The sequence below is a fragment of the Chiloscyllium plagiosum genome, unplaced genomic scaffold, assembly GCF_037043375.1.
Source record: "Chiloscyllium plagiosum isolate Xiang-an unplaced genomic scaffold, Cpla_swu_hap1 HiC_scaffold_9, whole genome shotgun sequence".
Lineage (NCBI taxonomy): Eukaryota > Metazoa > Chordata > Chondrichthyes > Orectolobiformes > Hemiscylliidae > Chiloscyllium > Chiloscyllium plagiosum.
In genome coordinates this window covers 28,332,391-28,347,711 of record NW_028270147.1, presented here as the reverse complement: position 1 = coordinate 28,347,711, position 15,321 = coordinate 28,332,391, and the positions used below count along the sequence as shown (strand labels likewise).

At 43.5% G+C, this 15,321-nt stretch overlaps 1 protein-coding gene across 1 annotated transcript in view; it reads right to left on the bottom strand.

The window, feature by feature from the left end:
- Window positions 1–15,321, bottom strand: part of szt2 (SZT2 subunit of KICSTOR complex) — a 260,612-nt gene that overhangs the window by 213,325 nt on the left and 31,966 nt on the right. Inside the window, 6 exon segments of the mRNA XM_087990508.1 lie at window positions 6,234–6,348; window positions 7,117–7,285; window positions 9,494–9,588; window positions 10,254–10,332; window positions 11,910–12,146; window positions 15,032–15,237. Of these exon segments, the coding sequence (XP_087846634.1) occupies window positions 6,234–6,348; window positions 7,117–7,285; window positions 9,494–9,588; window positions 10,254–10,332; window positions 11,910–12,146; window positions 15,032–15,237 (901 nt within the window).

Below are 15,321 nucleotides of genomic sequence, written 5' to 3'. Positions count from 1 at the left end.
TTTAAAATCAACATAAATATCTTTACTAAAAAAAGTAAAGGCTACTGTTCAAAACTACAATCAGATGAGTCACATCAATAATAGTATATCATTAACAGACATCAGCACAGTATCATTAACCCTTTTCTCACGATAGATTACACTCTTTCCAGTTCATTGTTGGCCAGAGATTTTGAAACTACAGCTGACCCTGGGCTGCTGATAACAACTACTGGGAAAATACTTTGTTCACCAACAACACTCATTTACAGTTACAAAAGAAACTGAAAATACAATGCTACTTGTGTTGGAGAAAAATATTTTATTGACTACTAATTCAGAAACAAAGCAAATGTTCAAATTCCAAAGTACATGTGAGAATTTGAATTCAATTCTAAAGATCTGGAATTAAGAGAATACTGATGACCATGAAACCATTGCTGATGGTTAGAAAAACCCACCTGACTCACTAATGTCCTTCAGGGAAGGAAACCTGCCATCCTCACCTGGTCTGGCCAATATATGATTCCAGACCCACAGCCCTTTGAAATGGCCTCAAGTTCCCAGTTCGAAGATGGTGGCAGAGCACCAGGGCTGCATGCAGGCTCATTCCCAGGGTTCATGAGCTTCCAAGTGTTTTCTTTCATTTTTACTTTTTACGTCTGCTCTTTTTCTTTTGTTTGTGCTTTCTTTAGCGAGTTAGTCAGTTGTATCGGCATGGGTCATGTGCAGAGTGGCAACAGCCACCCGACGGTCGGAGACGGTGCATATGGCACATCTGTGCAATTGGAGATTGTGGTAACGGTTGCAAGGATGTCCTTGTTTGGGGCCGGCAGTAACAGCAGCAAAACTCCTACAGTAACCGGAGAAGATGCAGCCTGGCAGCGGAGCCACGGACTCCTGGTTGCAGTAGGCCCACAGCAGGGACTCTTGGCATTGGCAAGGCGGTGGCTGCACCGGCATAGCATGGCCTGGAGAATCCTGGCATCCTCGAGGTAGCAGCGGAGCTAGAGACTCCTGGTGATAGAGCAAGTATGGGCTCAGCCTGGGACTTGGCAACAGAGAGGTAGACACCGCAGCAAAGAGATGGAGCCTGAAGAGTAGTGATTCCTACGTTGGTGGGTAAAGCACAGGCAGCAACAAGCTGGAGGAGGAGGGATGGTTGCTCAGGTGTCAGGCAGGGGCTCAGGACTCAGGCAATAGAAGGAAGTTAGATGGTGAGGGAACCAACAAGGAAAACCATACTTGACCTCATGCCGACCAATCTGCTGGTTGCAGATGCATCTGTCCATAACAATATCGTTAAGAGTGACCACCACAAAGTCCTTGAGGAGACAAAGTCCCATCTTCACATTGAGAATACTCTCCATAGTGTTGTGTGACACTATCATTATGCTAAATGGGACAGACTTTGAACAGATCTAGCAATTCTAAACAGGGCATCCATGAGGAATTATGGGCCACCAACAGCAGCAGAATTGTACTCCAGTACAATATAGCCTGGAATATCCTCCTCTCAACCATTATCATCAAGCTGGGGATCAACATTGGGTTCAGTGGAGAGGGTAGTTCAGCTGCCACCTAAAAATGAGGTGAAGTTGCCAAACAGGACTGCATACATGCTATATTGCATAAGCTGCAAGAGATAGTCTGAGCTTCGCGAAATCATCACCATTGGATCAAATCGAAGCTCTGCAGTCCTATCATATCCAGTCGTGAATGTTGGTGAATAATGAAACAACTCACTGGAGGTGGAGGCTCCACAAATATCTCCATCCTCAATGAAGGAAGAACTCAGTACATCAGTGCAAAAGAAAAGGCTGAATCATTCACAACAATCTTCAGACAGACGTACTGAGTGGATGATCCACCTCATTCTCCTCCAGCAGTCCCCCAAGTTACAGATAGGAATCTTCAGCCAATTCAATTCCCTCCACATGATATCAAAAAAATGGTTGGAGGTACTGGATATTGCAAAGGCTATGGGCCTTGATAACATTCCAGCAATAGTACCAAAGACTAGTGCGCTAGAACTTGCCCCTCCCCTAGCCAAGCACTTCTATTATAGTTACAACACTGGCTTCTATCCAACAATGTGGAAATTTGCCCAGCTATGTTCTGCTGGGCGCACTGATCTTTACACCACTGAAGCTAGACGCCAACTCACGGACACCTCTCCTACTGCCCCCTTGACCATGACCCTACCTCCCACCACCAAACCATCATCTCCCAGACCATCCATAACCTCATCACCTCAGGAGATCTCCCATTCACCGCCTCCAACCTTATAGTCCCACAACCCCACACCGCCCGTTTCTACCTCCTGGCCAAAATCCACAAACCTGACTGCCCCGGCCAACCCACTGTCTCAGCCTGCTTCTGCCCCACCGGACTCATCTCTGCATACCTCGACACTGTCCTGTCCCCCTTAGTCCAAGAACTCCCCACCTACGTTCGGGACACCACCCACGCCCTCCACTTCCTCCATGATTTTCGCTTCCCCGGCCCCCAAAGCCTTATCTTCACGATCCAATCCTTATACACTTCCATCCCCTATCACGAAGGCCTCTAAGCCCTCCGCTTCTTCCTCTCCCGCCGACGCAACCAGTACCTTCCACTGACACCCTCCTTCGACTGACTGAACTGTTCCTCACTCTTAACAACTTCTCCTTCCAATCCTCCCACTTCCTTCAAACCATTGGCCCCAGCTATGCCCGCCTCTTCGTCGGATATGTGGAAAAGTCCATCTTCCGCAGCTACACTGGCACCACCCCCCACGTTTTCCTCCGCTACATTGATGATTGTATTGGCGCTACCTCATGCTCTCACGAGGACGGTGAACAGTTCATCCACTTTACTAACACCTTCCACCCCGACCTCACATTTACCTGGACCATCTCAGACTCCTCCCTCCCCTTCCTAGACCTCTCCATTTCTATCTCAGGCGACCGACTCAACACGGACATTTACTACAAACCGACCAACTCCCACGGCTACCTAGATTACACCTCCTCCCAACCTGCCCCCTGTAAAAACGCCATCCCGTATTCCCAATTCCTTCACCTCCGCCGCATCTACTCCCAGGAGGACCAATTCCACTACCAAACAACCCAAATGGCCTCCTTCTTCAAAGACCGCAATTTCCCCTCCGACGTGGTCGACGATTCTCTCCACCGCATCTCTTCCACTTCCCGCACCTCCGCCCTTGAACCCCGCCCCTCCAATCGCCACTAGGACAGAACCCCACTGGTCCTCACCTTCCACCCTACCAACCTCCGGATACATCATATCATTCTCCATCATTTATGCCACCTCCAAACAGACCCCACCACCAGGGATATATTTCCCTCCCCACCCCATCAGCGTTCTGGAGAGACCACTCACTCCACGACTCCCTCGTCAGGTCTACACTCCCGGCACCTTTCCCTGCAACTGCAAGAAGTGCAAAACTTGCGCCCACACCTCCCCCCTCACCTCCCTCCAAGGTCCCAAGGGATCCTTCCATATCCATCGCAAATTCACCTGCACCTCCACACACATCATTTACTGTATCCGTTGCACCTGATGTGGTCTCCTCTACAGGCCGCCGACTTGCGGAACGATTCAGGAAACACCTCTGGGACACCCACACCAACCAACCCAACCGCCCCGTGGCTGAACACTTTAACTCCCCCTCCCACTCTGCCAAGGACATGCAGGTCCTTGGCCTCCTCCATCGCCAGACCCTGACCACACGACGCCTGGAGGAAGAGCGCCTCATCTTCCACCTAGGAACCCTCCAACCACACGGGATGAATGTAGATTTCTCCAGCTTCCTCATTTCCCCTCCCCCCACCTTATCTCAGTCCCAACCCCCGGATTCAGCACCACCCTCTCGACCTGCAATCTTCTTCCCGACCTCTCCGCCACCAACCCCTCTCCGGCCTATCACCTCACCTCCTTCCACTATCATATGCCCAGCGCCCCTCCCCCCTACCCTTTATCGCAGCCCGCTTGCCACATCAGCCTCATTCCTGAAGAAGGGCTTATGCCCGAAACGTCGATTCCCCTGCTCCTCGGATGCTGCCTGGCCTACTGTGTTTTTCCAGCACCACATTTTTCAACTCTGGTCTCCAGCATCTGCAGTCCTCACTTTCTCCCAGCTATGTTCTGTACACACAAAGCAAGACAAATCTAACCCAGCCAATTACAGCTCCAATCTAGTTTCAATCATCAGAAAAGAGATAGAAGGTGTTATCAACAGTGCTATCAAGCTGCACCTACTCAGTAATCACCTGCTCAGTCACACCCAGTTTGCATTCTGCTAGGGCCACAAAGCTCCTGACCTCATTACAGCCTTGGTTCAAACATGAACAAAAGAATTCCAGAGGTGAGGTGACAGTGACAGCCCAAGACATCAAGGCTACACTCGAGAGCAACAAGAAGCCCTAGCAAAACTGGAATCAATGAGTATCCCCAAGGTACAAATGCTCCCAAGGCTGGAGTCATACCTAGCCCGAATGAAGATGGTTGTCACCTGACCTCCAGGACATCTCCACAGGAGTTTGTCAGGTTAGGTGTTCTCAGCCCAACCATCTTCAGCAGCTTCATCAATAACCTCCCCTCCATAGTAAGGTCAGAAGTGGGAATAGATGCTGATGAATGCACAATGTTCATCATTGTTTGCAATTCCTCAGATACTGAAGTAGTCCATGCTCAAATGTTATAATGTCGCGAGTAACAAGTGCCACACAAATGCCAGGCATGGACCATCTCCAATTTAACCAGTGTCCCTTGACTTTTAATAGTGTTACTATCACTGAATCCCTCACAATTGACATCCTTTGTGTTACTATTAACCAAAAACTCAACTGGATTCGCCACATAAATACAGTAGCTACATGAGTAGGTTAGAGGCTTGGAATACAGCAAGTAACTCATTCCTGAGCCCCAAAGCCTGTCCACTATCTATAAAGGCACAAGTCAGGAGATGATGCAATACTACCCAGTTGCCTGGATTCATGCAATACTCAAGAAGCTAGACAGCATCCAGGATAAAACACCCCATTCAATTGGTACACATCCAAAAACATCAATTCCCTCCACCGATGCTCAGTAGAAGCAGTGTGTACAATCTTCAAGATGCACTGCAGAAATTCACCAAAGAGCCTTAGAAGTATCTATCAAACCCACGACAACTTTCATCTGGATGGTCAAGGAAAGCAGATACATGGGAACACCTACCACCTGCAAATTCACCTCTAAGTCAATCATCATCCTGACTCAGCGTCACCATTTCTTCACTGCCTGAGTGTGAATGGAACAAAAATATCAAACAATAACACCACCACCTGCAAGTTCCCTTTGAAGCAACTCACCATCCTGACTTGGAAATGCATCGGTTCCTTTACTGTCACTGGGCTAAAATCCTGGAATTCTCTCTCTAATGGAATTGTGGGTCAACCCAGAGCACCTGGGCTGCAGTGTTTAAAAATGCAGCTCACCATCACCTTCTCAAGGGAAACTAAGGATTGGCGATAAATGCTTCCCAGCTAGTTCTGCATACATCCCAGAAGTTTAGATATATTAAAAAATTTGAAAGGTATTCTCTCAGTCTTGTGTCAATATGGTCAATTGGTCATAACACTGATGGCATAGAGTAATAATAAATTGCACTTATAATGCGCCCTTAAAATATAAAACATTGCCAGATGCAATAAAAGATAAGAGAGGTAGAGATGTTTCTAGATGGAATTTAAGTTTGGGCCAAAGCAGTTGAAGTCACAGCCGCCATTAATAGGTTAATTATAATCAAGTATACGTATGAAAACAGATTGTCAGAAAGACAAATATCTTAGATTGAAAGGTTTAGAGGAGATTGTAGATTTAGAGAATGATAAGGCTATGGAAGAATTTCTTAACAAAGATATGAACTTTTGAATTGAGCTCTACAATACTGTAAATAGTCAACTACAGTTCTAACTTTATAACCCTAGATTTTCTAGCAGTCATCTTTTGTAAGATTTTAAACTTGCACAGGATATAAGGATCAACATGCAGCAACGAAACATCAGTATGGAATAATATCAATCAAATTAGTAAGTATTAAGGTAGCTGGATGGAAGAGTGTTTTTTTTGTTGTGGGTGGTCGAGTATTTATAGAGAGCAATTGTTAGTCATTACTTGATAAAAACACGTCAACACTGTCCAAACTTTAATCCACCTCTTAAGCTCTAAACTTCTAGTCCTAGCTCCTATATCTTTTAATTCCCTACCTTCTGTGTTCCTTGACCCCCAAAGTGGCAAGATGTAGTCCTTATTCTGACAGAGCTGACTTAGATGTTCAAAGGTCAACATGGAAGATACACATGCATAGTCTTGTGGAAAAATCTAGGAAGAAAAGAAGTTGTATTTATGAAAATACTTCACATCATCCTCCCTTGCAGAACACAATCAATATGGAAAAATCTCTTCAAAAAGAAACTGATGGATTAAATTTGCAGAAGATTTAGGGCTCAATGTTAAAGTGTAATTTTACAGGCTTTAAAATCCTGGTAGTCTTGAGAAAGGTTTGTTTGGCAATTCCAAAGGACGATATGACTGTGCAAAATGTTGATGTAGCTAAAAAAAAATTAAAACTTCAATTTAAAAAAGTCAAATTTTTCCAAAACTTCATCAAGAGAAGGACTATGCACATCAAACTTCAAAACAAAGTCTTTTTCGCTCTGCATTTAGATTCAATCTGTAGACAACAGACAATACACACAGCATTCCAAGGTCCATTTGACTTGTGGATGCATGTACCATTCATTGCTGTGCGTGATAACAGTAAACACTACTCACAAGATAGCATCCACAGCACTGAGGGATTGAACGGCTGCTGAACCCTGGACACCGTAAAATCAGTATGTTGCAATTTGCAAACTGACACCGAAAAGCAGAGTAATCTAATCTGCTGACTGAGGAGTTACATTTCATTTGCCCAGCATCACAGATGAACCAAATCAATGTGCATCACGGGTCTCTGTGTCCCAAACAAGTAACCGGTTTTACCTAGTGCATACTGATTGTCGAGACATTCTTTGTTTTGTAATCATCAAATTCTATGAGTGCAGAAAGCCTCTTAATGGAGTTGAAATAATTTCCCATATGACTTACTGCTTTTGGGATGTCTAAATAGGACAATCCATTCAAGTACTTTCGGCTGTCAGCAGAGGTAACCACATGACCGCTCTGAGGCTCCACCCAACATTCAGTCACTAAATTCAATTCTGTGTCAAGTTCAATTGCCTCAACTTCAGTGTCATTATCGTCATCTGTGGAGAAGCTAAGAGAAAATTACATGCAGATCAATAGTTGTCTCTATATTACATGCAAGTATTGAACAGATCAAGCTTGGAAAATATGTAAAAAACCATATTCAATAGCTGAAAAAATCCAAAAAGCAATTAAAAAGTGCAACCATTGTAAAAGCAACATGATGGTAAAGTGATATCACACCTACATGCTCCATATGGAGTTCAGATTCACCAGGATGGAGGGTTTTGCTATGAAGAGAGGCTGGATAGGCTTGGGTTTTTTTTCTTTAGAATGGAGGAGGCGGGGAGCGAACATGATTGAAGTGTATAGTTTTGATTTGATCGATTTATTTATTGTCACATGTACTTTGTCACAAGATATAGAGAGAAATCTTGTATAGTGTCACCACTCTCTGGCACCACCTTAAAACACAGAAAAATAAACCAAAACATAGAATATAAAGACAGAAAAATGAAAAAAAATAAAGAAGGTGTTCAACTTCACAGTCCTTATTGTTAAGTGCTCCGCCATGGGCCTGGTGGTCAATCACAAGCACCCTTCGCCGACCTTTGCCACTGGAACAAAACTCACCATTCTTCAGCACCATCTCGCCTCCAGAAATGCCCTTGCCACTATGAGTCCACACTGGACATTGTCGATGCAGGCGTGACCGATGCCACCAGGTATTTCACCTGCCCAAACTCGAGTCCACTGCTTCCATGAGTCTGCTTTGGGTCCACCTCGCCAATGCAGCCACTGCTGATGCTGCCGGGTCTTATGAGAATTATATGGGGCACTGACTAGGTGGAAAGGAAAGTAGCTTTTCCCATTAGTTGAATGGTCAATAACAAGGAGGCATAACTTTAAGGTGAAAGGGAGGAGGTTTAGAGGTGATTTGAGGACTTTTTTTGTCATCTAGAGGATGAAGAAAATTTTGAATGCACTGCCTGGGAGAGTAGTAGAAGTGGGAAACCTCATAACCTTTAAAAGGCATGCAGATAAACACTTGAAGCATTCAAAGCTGTATTGGAAAGTGGATTAGCATAGATAGGTAAGCACAGACAAGATGGGACAAAGGCCTCTTTCGGTTCTGTATGACTATGTTGTCAATACCCTTTCCACTTTTCAGAAGAAGAAACAGTTGCTGTACTCCAGTTCTAGAGGTACCAGCAGATCTAATTTATTAGCTCAAAGTGGTCAGTCTTCACGTGAGCCCAAACCTGAAGTACTGGAAGGTTATTCAAATATGGAGTCATCACAACTCAGCCTAATCCACTGCTTACCTGGATATCAGGCATGCCTCTGAGGAGAGTTTATCGATGATAATGATTTTCTACCTTCCGAGCCAAAAGTTTTGGGAATAATTGCAGTAACTCAATTATTCTAACAGCAGAGACAGCTAATGCAGCAAAGACCGCAAATCAAACTGTGACTTTCAGATCTATATGGCTTGATGCTACACTGGACAATCTCTTGAGCTGTTCGGTCAAGAGAACAGCTACCTGCCAAAACTACTGAGCAGCACAGCATACTTAATGAAGTTGCAAAATAACTGGCTTGACAACAACAAGTAATATTTTCCAATAAAGATTAGATTAGATTACTTACAGTGTGGAAACAGGCCCTTCGGCCCAACAAGTCCACACCGACCCACCAAAGCCCAACCCATCCAGACCCATTCCCCTACATTTATCCCTGCCCCTAACACTACGGGCAATTTAGCATGGCCAATTCACCTAAACTGCACATTTTTGGACTGTGGGAGGAAACCGGAGCACCCAGAGGAAACCCACGCAGACACGGGGAGAATGTGCAAACTCCACACAGTCAGTCGCCTGAGACGGGAATTGAACCTAGGTCTCTGGCGCTGTGAGGCAGCAGTGCTAACCACTGTGCCACCATGCCGCCCACTGTGCCACCGTGCCGCCCACAGTCAGTTAGATAACAGCTGGCCAAGGGAAACCATTAAAGATCTATAAAGATCATACATTCATAATGAAATTCATTCCAGTATCCTTCTGTTTATCGCACATAACTAACCCCATCTTAAGAGATCTAGAATTAACAACTATATAAAGCAAGTTATTTCTAGACTAAAAAAAAAGTCTAATTACTCAATGATTATTTAATGTCACCATTTTGCAATCTCCTTAGTTCACACTAAAAAAGGAATAATCCATACACATAATAATATCAGATAACTTCTGAACAGCAATTTCATATATCATATGTTTACCTGTCTTTGGTAGATGTAGTATGAGGTGGAAAGATGATGTACTGTACTAGGCATGTATGGAGCACATCATTATCAGCATCACATCTTGAACTGCCCTGCATCCAAACAAATTGCATTAATAAACAACTCCAATAAATTCCCAATACACAGAATCAACTGGATTAACAGTTTCAATATACAATTAGATTACATTACATTACATTACAGTGTGGAAACAGGCCCTTCGGCCCAACAAGTCCACACCGACCCGCCGAAGCGCAACCCACCCATAGCCCTACATTTACCCCTTACCTAACACTACGGGCAATTTAGCATGGCCAATTCACCTGACCTGCACATCTTTGGACTGTGGGAGGAAACCGGAGCACCCGGAGGAAACCCACACAGACACGGGGAGAATGTGCAAACTCCACACAGTCAGTCGCCTGAGGCAGGAAATGAATCCGGGTCTCAGGCGCTGTGAGGCAGCAGTGCTAACCACTGTGCCACCGTGCCGCCCACAATGCATATAATGTAAATGATTAATGTGGAAAACAATTTCCTTCTCTGGTATTGGTGTCTTAAATGTTTACAGGTTTGTCTGATAGGCTCGATTGAGTTGGTTTAGCTGAGGAAGAAGAGATGGAAGTGACCACAGATTCAGAGTCTAATAGGAAGTTTGATTCCTTAACAGTGTGCACTTGTCATTTCCAATCAGAATGTTTTGATACCCAGAACATGAACTTTCATAAAGTATACTCTCAGCAACCCCCATCCTTACCTTCATAGGTAACTCAATCACCATGGTGACAATGCCATCTCCAGTGGCAGCAAAGCGGAACCCTTCAGACAAACGAATCCTAAACGTTGAAATAGAGAAAATGGACAGTTAAAATGCAGTTATGGCCTTGTAAGTCTTTACACTTCATTTGTTGTGAACCAACATTATATTGAAAAGAAAATTATGGGGAGGCAGTGGCATAATAGCAATGGCACTAGACCAATAATCTAGGCTCATGAGTAAGTGAGTTCAAACTCCAATGTAGCCAATAGTAAAATCTGGATTCAATAAAATCTACGTAATGACAACAATTGCAACCATTACTGTTTGTTATAATCCATATCTAGTAAAAGGATTAAAAAGATGCTCAATTTTAAAATTGTACCATAGTACGTACAATCAGAACTAATGATGGTTGTTTAGCAATTTGTGCATGTCACAATTCTGAATTTGTAGCTCAATCAAGGACTCCAGATTTGGAAATATATCACCGTTCTTTCAGTGTCACTGGATCAACAACCTGGAATTACTTCCCACATAGCATTATGGGTCTACCTACAACATGTGGACTGCAAAGATTCAAGAGGCAGCTCACCACTAACTTCTCAGAGCAACTAGGGATGAGCAATAAATACCGTCCCAGCCAGTGACTTCCATGTCCCAGAATTGAATTTTTAAAAATTACTTTAATGAATCCATATACTTGTCTGGCATGCGTGTGACTCCAGAATCATGCCACTTGATTCTTCACTGCATTCTGAAATATCCAAGCATTTCACCGAGTTCTTTCACACCACTACAAAATCTAAACAAAGAAATGAATGGACTGCCAGGCATGACCTAGGTATCAATGGAGACAGCATTGAATGTAGCTCTGTTAACTCTTCAGAGTTCTTGCTACCCTCATCTAGGGGCTTGTGCCAAAATTGGAAAAATTGATTCACAGACTAGTCAAGCAATATCTAACACTTTCTGCAAGGTATGATTCTTTGAGTGTAACTATGTCCCAGATTCCATCCTACATCACATTGTGTAACACCTCACTGTCCAAGGCCCTAAAGACATCTTCCTGCCACAATTTGCCTAAACTCGCTCAATCTAGTCTATAATATTCATTGCTCAGAGTGTGGTCTCCTCGACATTGGGGAGATGAAATGCAGACTTGTTGACCTTGTATATTTTAAGTAATAATGCACATTTTTAATACTATAAAAAAGCTCCCAAACGAACAAAGAGAAAAAAAATGACATTTTTAATGATGAATGCACAGTCACATTTTGTCTTAAGAGTGTAGCTCCTCTAAACCAACACTGAATACTGATCTTTTCAAATTCCATTCTCACTTTCAGAAAGATCAACATTATGAAATTCACAGGGACCTCCAGACTTCCGTACAGAACTCAAACTGCTGCAAATCTCAGTTTGAAAACATTAAAGAGAACAAGATGCATCAAATTTTTGAAATAACAAAGACAGATTAAGAGGATATAGAGAGACATGATAGATGACTAATTAAAGCTGTACAAATTAAATATGGCAAATTAAATTTTTTCAAGTATTAAATCATGGATTTATGGAATAAACTGGATGGATTTAACAAAGCTGTTTCTTAAAATATTTTCTCTGCAGACTAAAACATTAATAATAATTCCTTACTCAGTGAGAATAGAAAGTATCTGTGCTGCAGAAGTGATGGGTACTGATGGGCCCAAACCTGGCTGCACAGACCATATCCAGCGCTGATGATAGAAGTAACGAGACAAGGAGGCAAGTGTGGAGGAAGCTGTGCGAGTAGTTGCCATTGTCGTAGCTCCTGACATAGATGCTGGATGTCCACAGCTGTCTAAGTTCAAGATAAAAGGAGTTCGATAGTCTGATGGAAGCTTCTCATACCTTGGAATCAAACATAAAATAGCACATAGTAAAAGACGGCAAGATCCAGAAATCCTTTTTCTTAATCAATATATACAACTGTGACAATCAAGTCATATTTGGGGAGAGGAGGAGGAGCAAGTGGAGTAAACGACAGGAGTCCAGAAAGAGAACAGTTAAGCAGACAAAGCAATGGATAATGATGAGCAGGGGAGAAAGAAAAGCTCATGATGGGGCCCATTAGTGAATGATAATGGATAGGCTATGATGAAAGTAACTGATGTGACAACAATGCCTGAGGTGTGGGGGTGGGTAAACAGCATGGATGGTGGTGTGCAGGTCCTAAAATTATTGAACATGACACACGCTCCTGAAGGCTGCAGAGTCCTTAAACAGACAACGCTGGGCTCTGCAGCAGGCCCGAGACAGAGCTGTTGGTCAGGGAACCAGAAATTCGGGGATCATTTTCGCAATGTTCAACAAAGCAGTCAGCCAGTCTGCATTTCATCTCCCCAATGTAGAGGAGACGACCTTGTTAACAACAAATACAGTAGACTATATTTTGTGAAGTGCGGGTAAATCGCTGCAGCAAGTTGTGTCTGGCGTCTCGGATAGTGAGAAGGAAGAAAGTAAACAGACAGTGTGACACCTTGCAGGGGGCTTTGGAGCCTTCAGGATTCAATAATTTTAGGGCGCGAGCTCCTCCTGTCACGTTCTTTATCCAAACCTCCCACTCCAGGCCTTGTCATCACATCACCTGCTTTCATCACAGCCAACCCATTTTCACACACTAATGGTCCCATTTGTTGCTTTTCTGTCTCCCTGGCTCACCATTATCCATTACTCTCCCTGATTAATTCATTGATTAATTGTCACATGTACTGAGGTACAGTTAAAAGCTTTGTTTAAGAGTAGTACAGGCAGACAATAGTTAGCAAGGATGTACAGATCAGACATTGGATAAAGACTTAGACAGATGCATACAGGTTACACTGCACAGAGCGTATGCTTGGGGTGATCAACATTGGCATTGTTTGAGGCCAGACAGTCTGTTCATCAGTCCAATGACATCCAGGAAGAAGCTGTTCCTGAACCTGCTGGTACGTGTGTTCAAGCTTGTATATCTTCTGCCTGACAGAAGAGGCCGTAGAAGACCATTACCGGGGCGTGATAGATCTTTGATGATGTTGGCAGCCTTTCCCAGACCATGATGGTCTGGGCTGCATACACCACCTTCTGTAGTTTCTTATGGTCCTGGGCAGAGCAGTTGCCAAACCAGGCCATTATGTACGTGGCCTATGTGCTTTCAAGGATGCATCTGCAGATGTTGGTGAGAGTTCTTATGGACATGCCAAATTTCCTGAGCTGCCTGAGGAAGAGGTGTTGTTTTGCCTTCTTGATGATTGCATCTATGTAAAAGTCCAGGACAGGTTGTTGGTTATTGTCACTCCAAGGAACAAAACGCTTTCAACCCTGTCAACCTCAGTTCCATTGATGTAGATAGAGGTGTGTTCTCCTCCTTTATTTCTGATGTCAATGATTAGTTCTTTAGTTTTGCTGATGTTGAGAGGGAGGTTGTTCTCAGCACACCATATCACCATGCCCTCTATCTCCCTTCTGTATTAACCCATTATGGTTAGTTAGCTGTCCTACCACAGTGGTGTCGTCAGCAAATTTATAGTTGGTTTTCATTCGGAATTTGGCAACACAGTTGTGGGTGTACAAGGAATACATTAGGGGGCTGAGGACCCTTCCCTGGGGGGTTACAGTGTTGAGTGTTATTGGGGAGGAGATGCAGTTGCCTATCTTCACTGATTGTGGCCTGTAGGTCAGAAAGCTGAGGATCCAGTTGCAGAGGGTGGAGCCGAGATCAAGAGCACAGAATTTTGAGATCAGTCTGGAGAGGATAATGGCGTTAAAGACGGAGCTGTAGTCAGTGAGCAGGAGTATGACGTAGTTGCCCTTGTTGTCTAGATGTTCCAGGGATCTGGACAACTCGATCTGAGGTTATCCATTTTGCTTTCAATAACCTGAACATCTGCTAGGAGTATGGTGGGGAGCGGGGTCTTGAAACACTTTGCTTCAACTCTCTCTGAGCTCCACCTTTTACCTATCATTTACTTCCACGATCCTCCACATCCCCACCCAATCCTGAACAATGATCACTGGATCTGAAAACATTGACTCTGCTTTCTTTGCTGCTAAATCCGCTGAGTTTCACCAGCAATTTCTGTTGTTGCTTGATGTTAATGTTCCAGGGACTTGGATTTGAATCCCACCATGGGAGATGGTGAAATTTGATTTCAAATAAAAGGTGAGTCTAGTGTCAACCATGTAACAATCCCGGATGAAAAGCTTGTATTTATTTGCTGTAAATATCCAATTGGTCTTTTCGGGAAGGAATCTGTCCTCCTTACTGGTCTGGCCTATGTGTGAGATCAGACCTAAGCAATGGGTTGGCTCTTAATTGCCTTGTGATGTGATATGACCCAGCAGGGGTCTCAGTTCAAGGGCAATAAAGGGAGGGCAATGCTGCCATCCCATGAACAAATTTTAAAAATTCAAATATCATCTATAAAAGCATCCCATATTTAAAACTGTACCATAATTTTTCAAAGAGAAAGGTATCTCCCACATATGTCTATCTTCTTTTCTAATCTTTTTTGCTAATATATGACTCTCTGTAATACTAGTATCATGTTACATAGCACTGCCAATTGCAATCATACATGATCTAGTATTACATCATTTTTTTAAAGGACAAAAAGGTTAGATACAGTAAATCATACTTGATAATTACACTGTGAATAGATTATACTATCATTCAATTACACTGATTCAGGTGCAGAACTAGTAAGGTTGTGCTGCAGTAGTGATTTCTTATTTCATTGTTTTCTGATCAGTACCTAATGAGAAGCTTTTCCAATGGTTTTTTCAGTATTACAACACAGGGTCGATCAGAAAGTGCCAGCTGTGTGGCAGGAAGAGGAGGAGACTTTGAAGGAGAGGCGTTGCCCAAATGTTTCCTCTTGACTTTTGGTGTTGCTTCTTTGCTTTGCACTCTTTGGGGAAAGCGAAGTGAAAGTATCTGATCTCGCAGTTCATCGACAATCTGCCAATATAACCACATAGAATATTCAGCATGCAGTGAAGGACAGAATGATCAATTACTGTTTCAGATATCTACGATATCAAA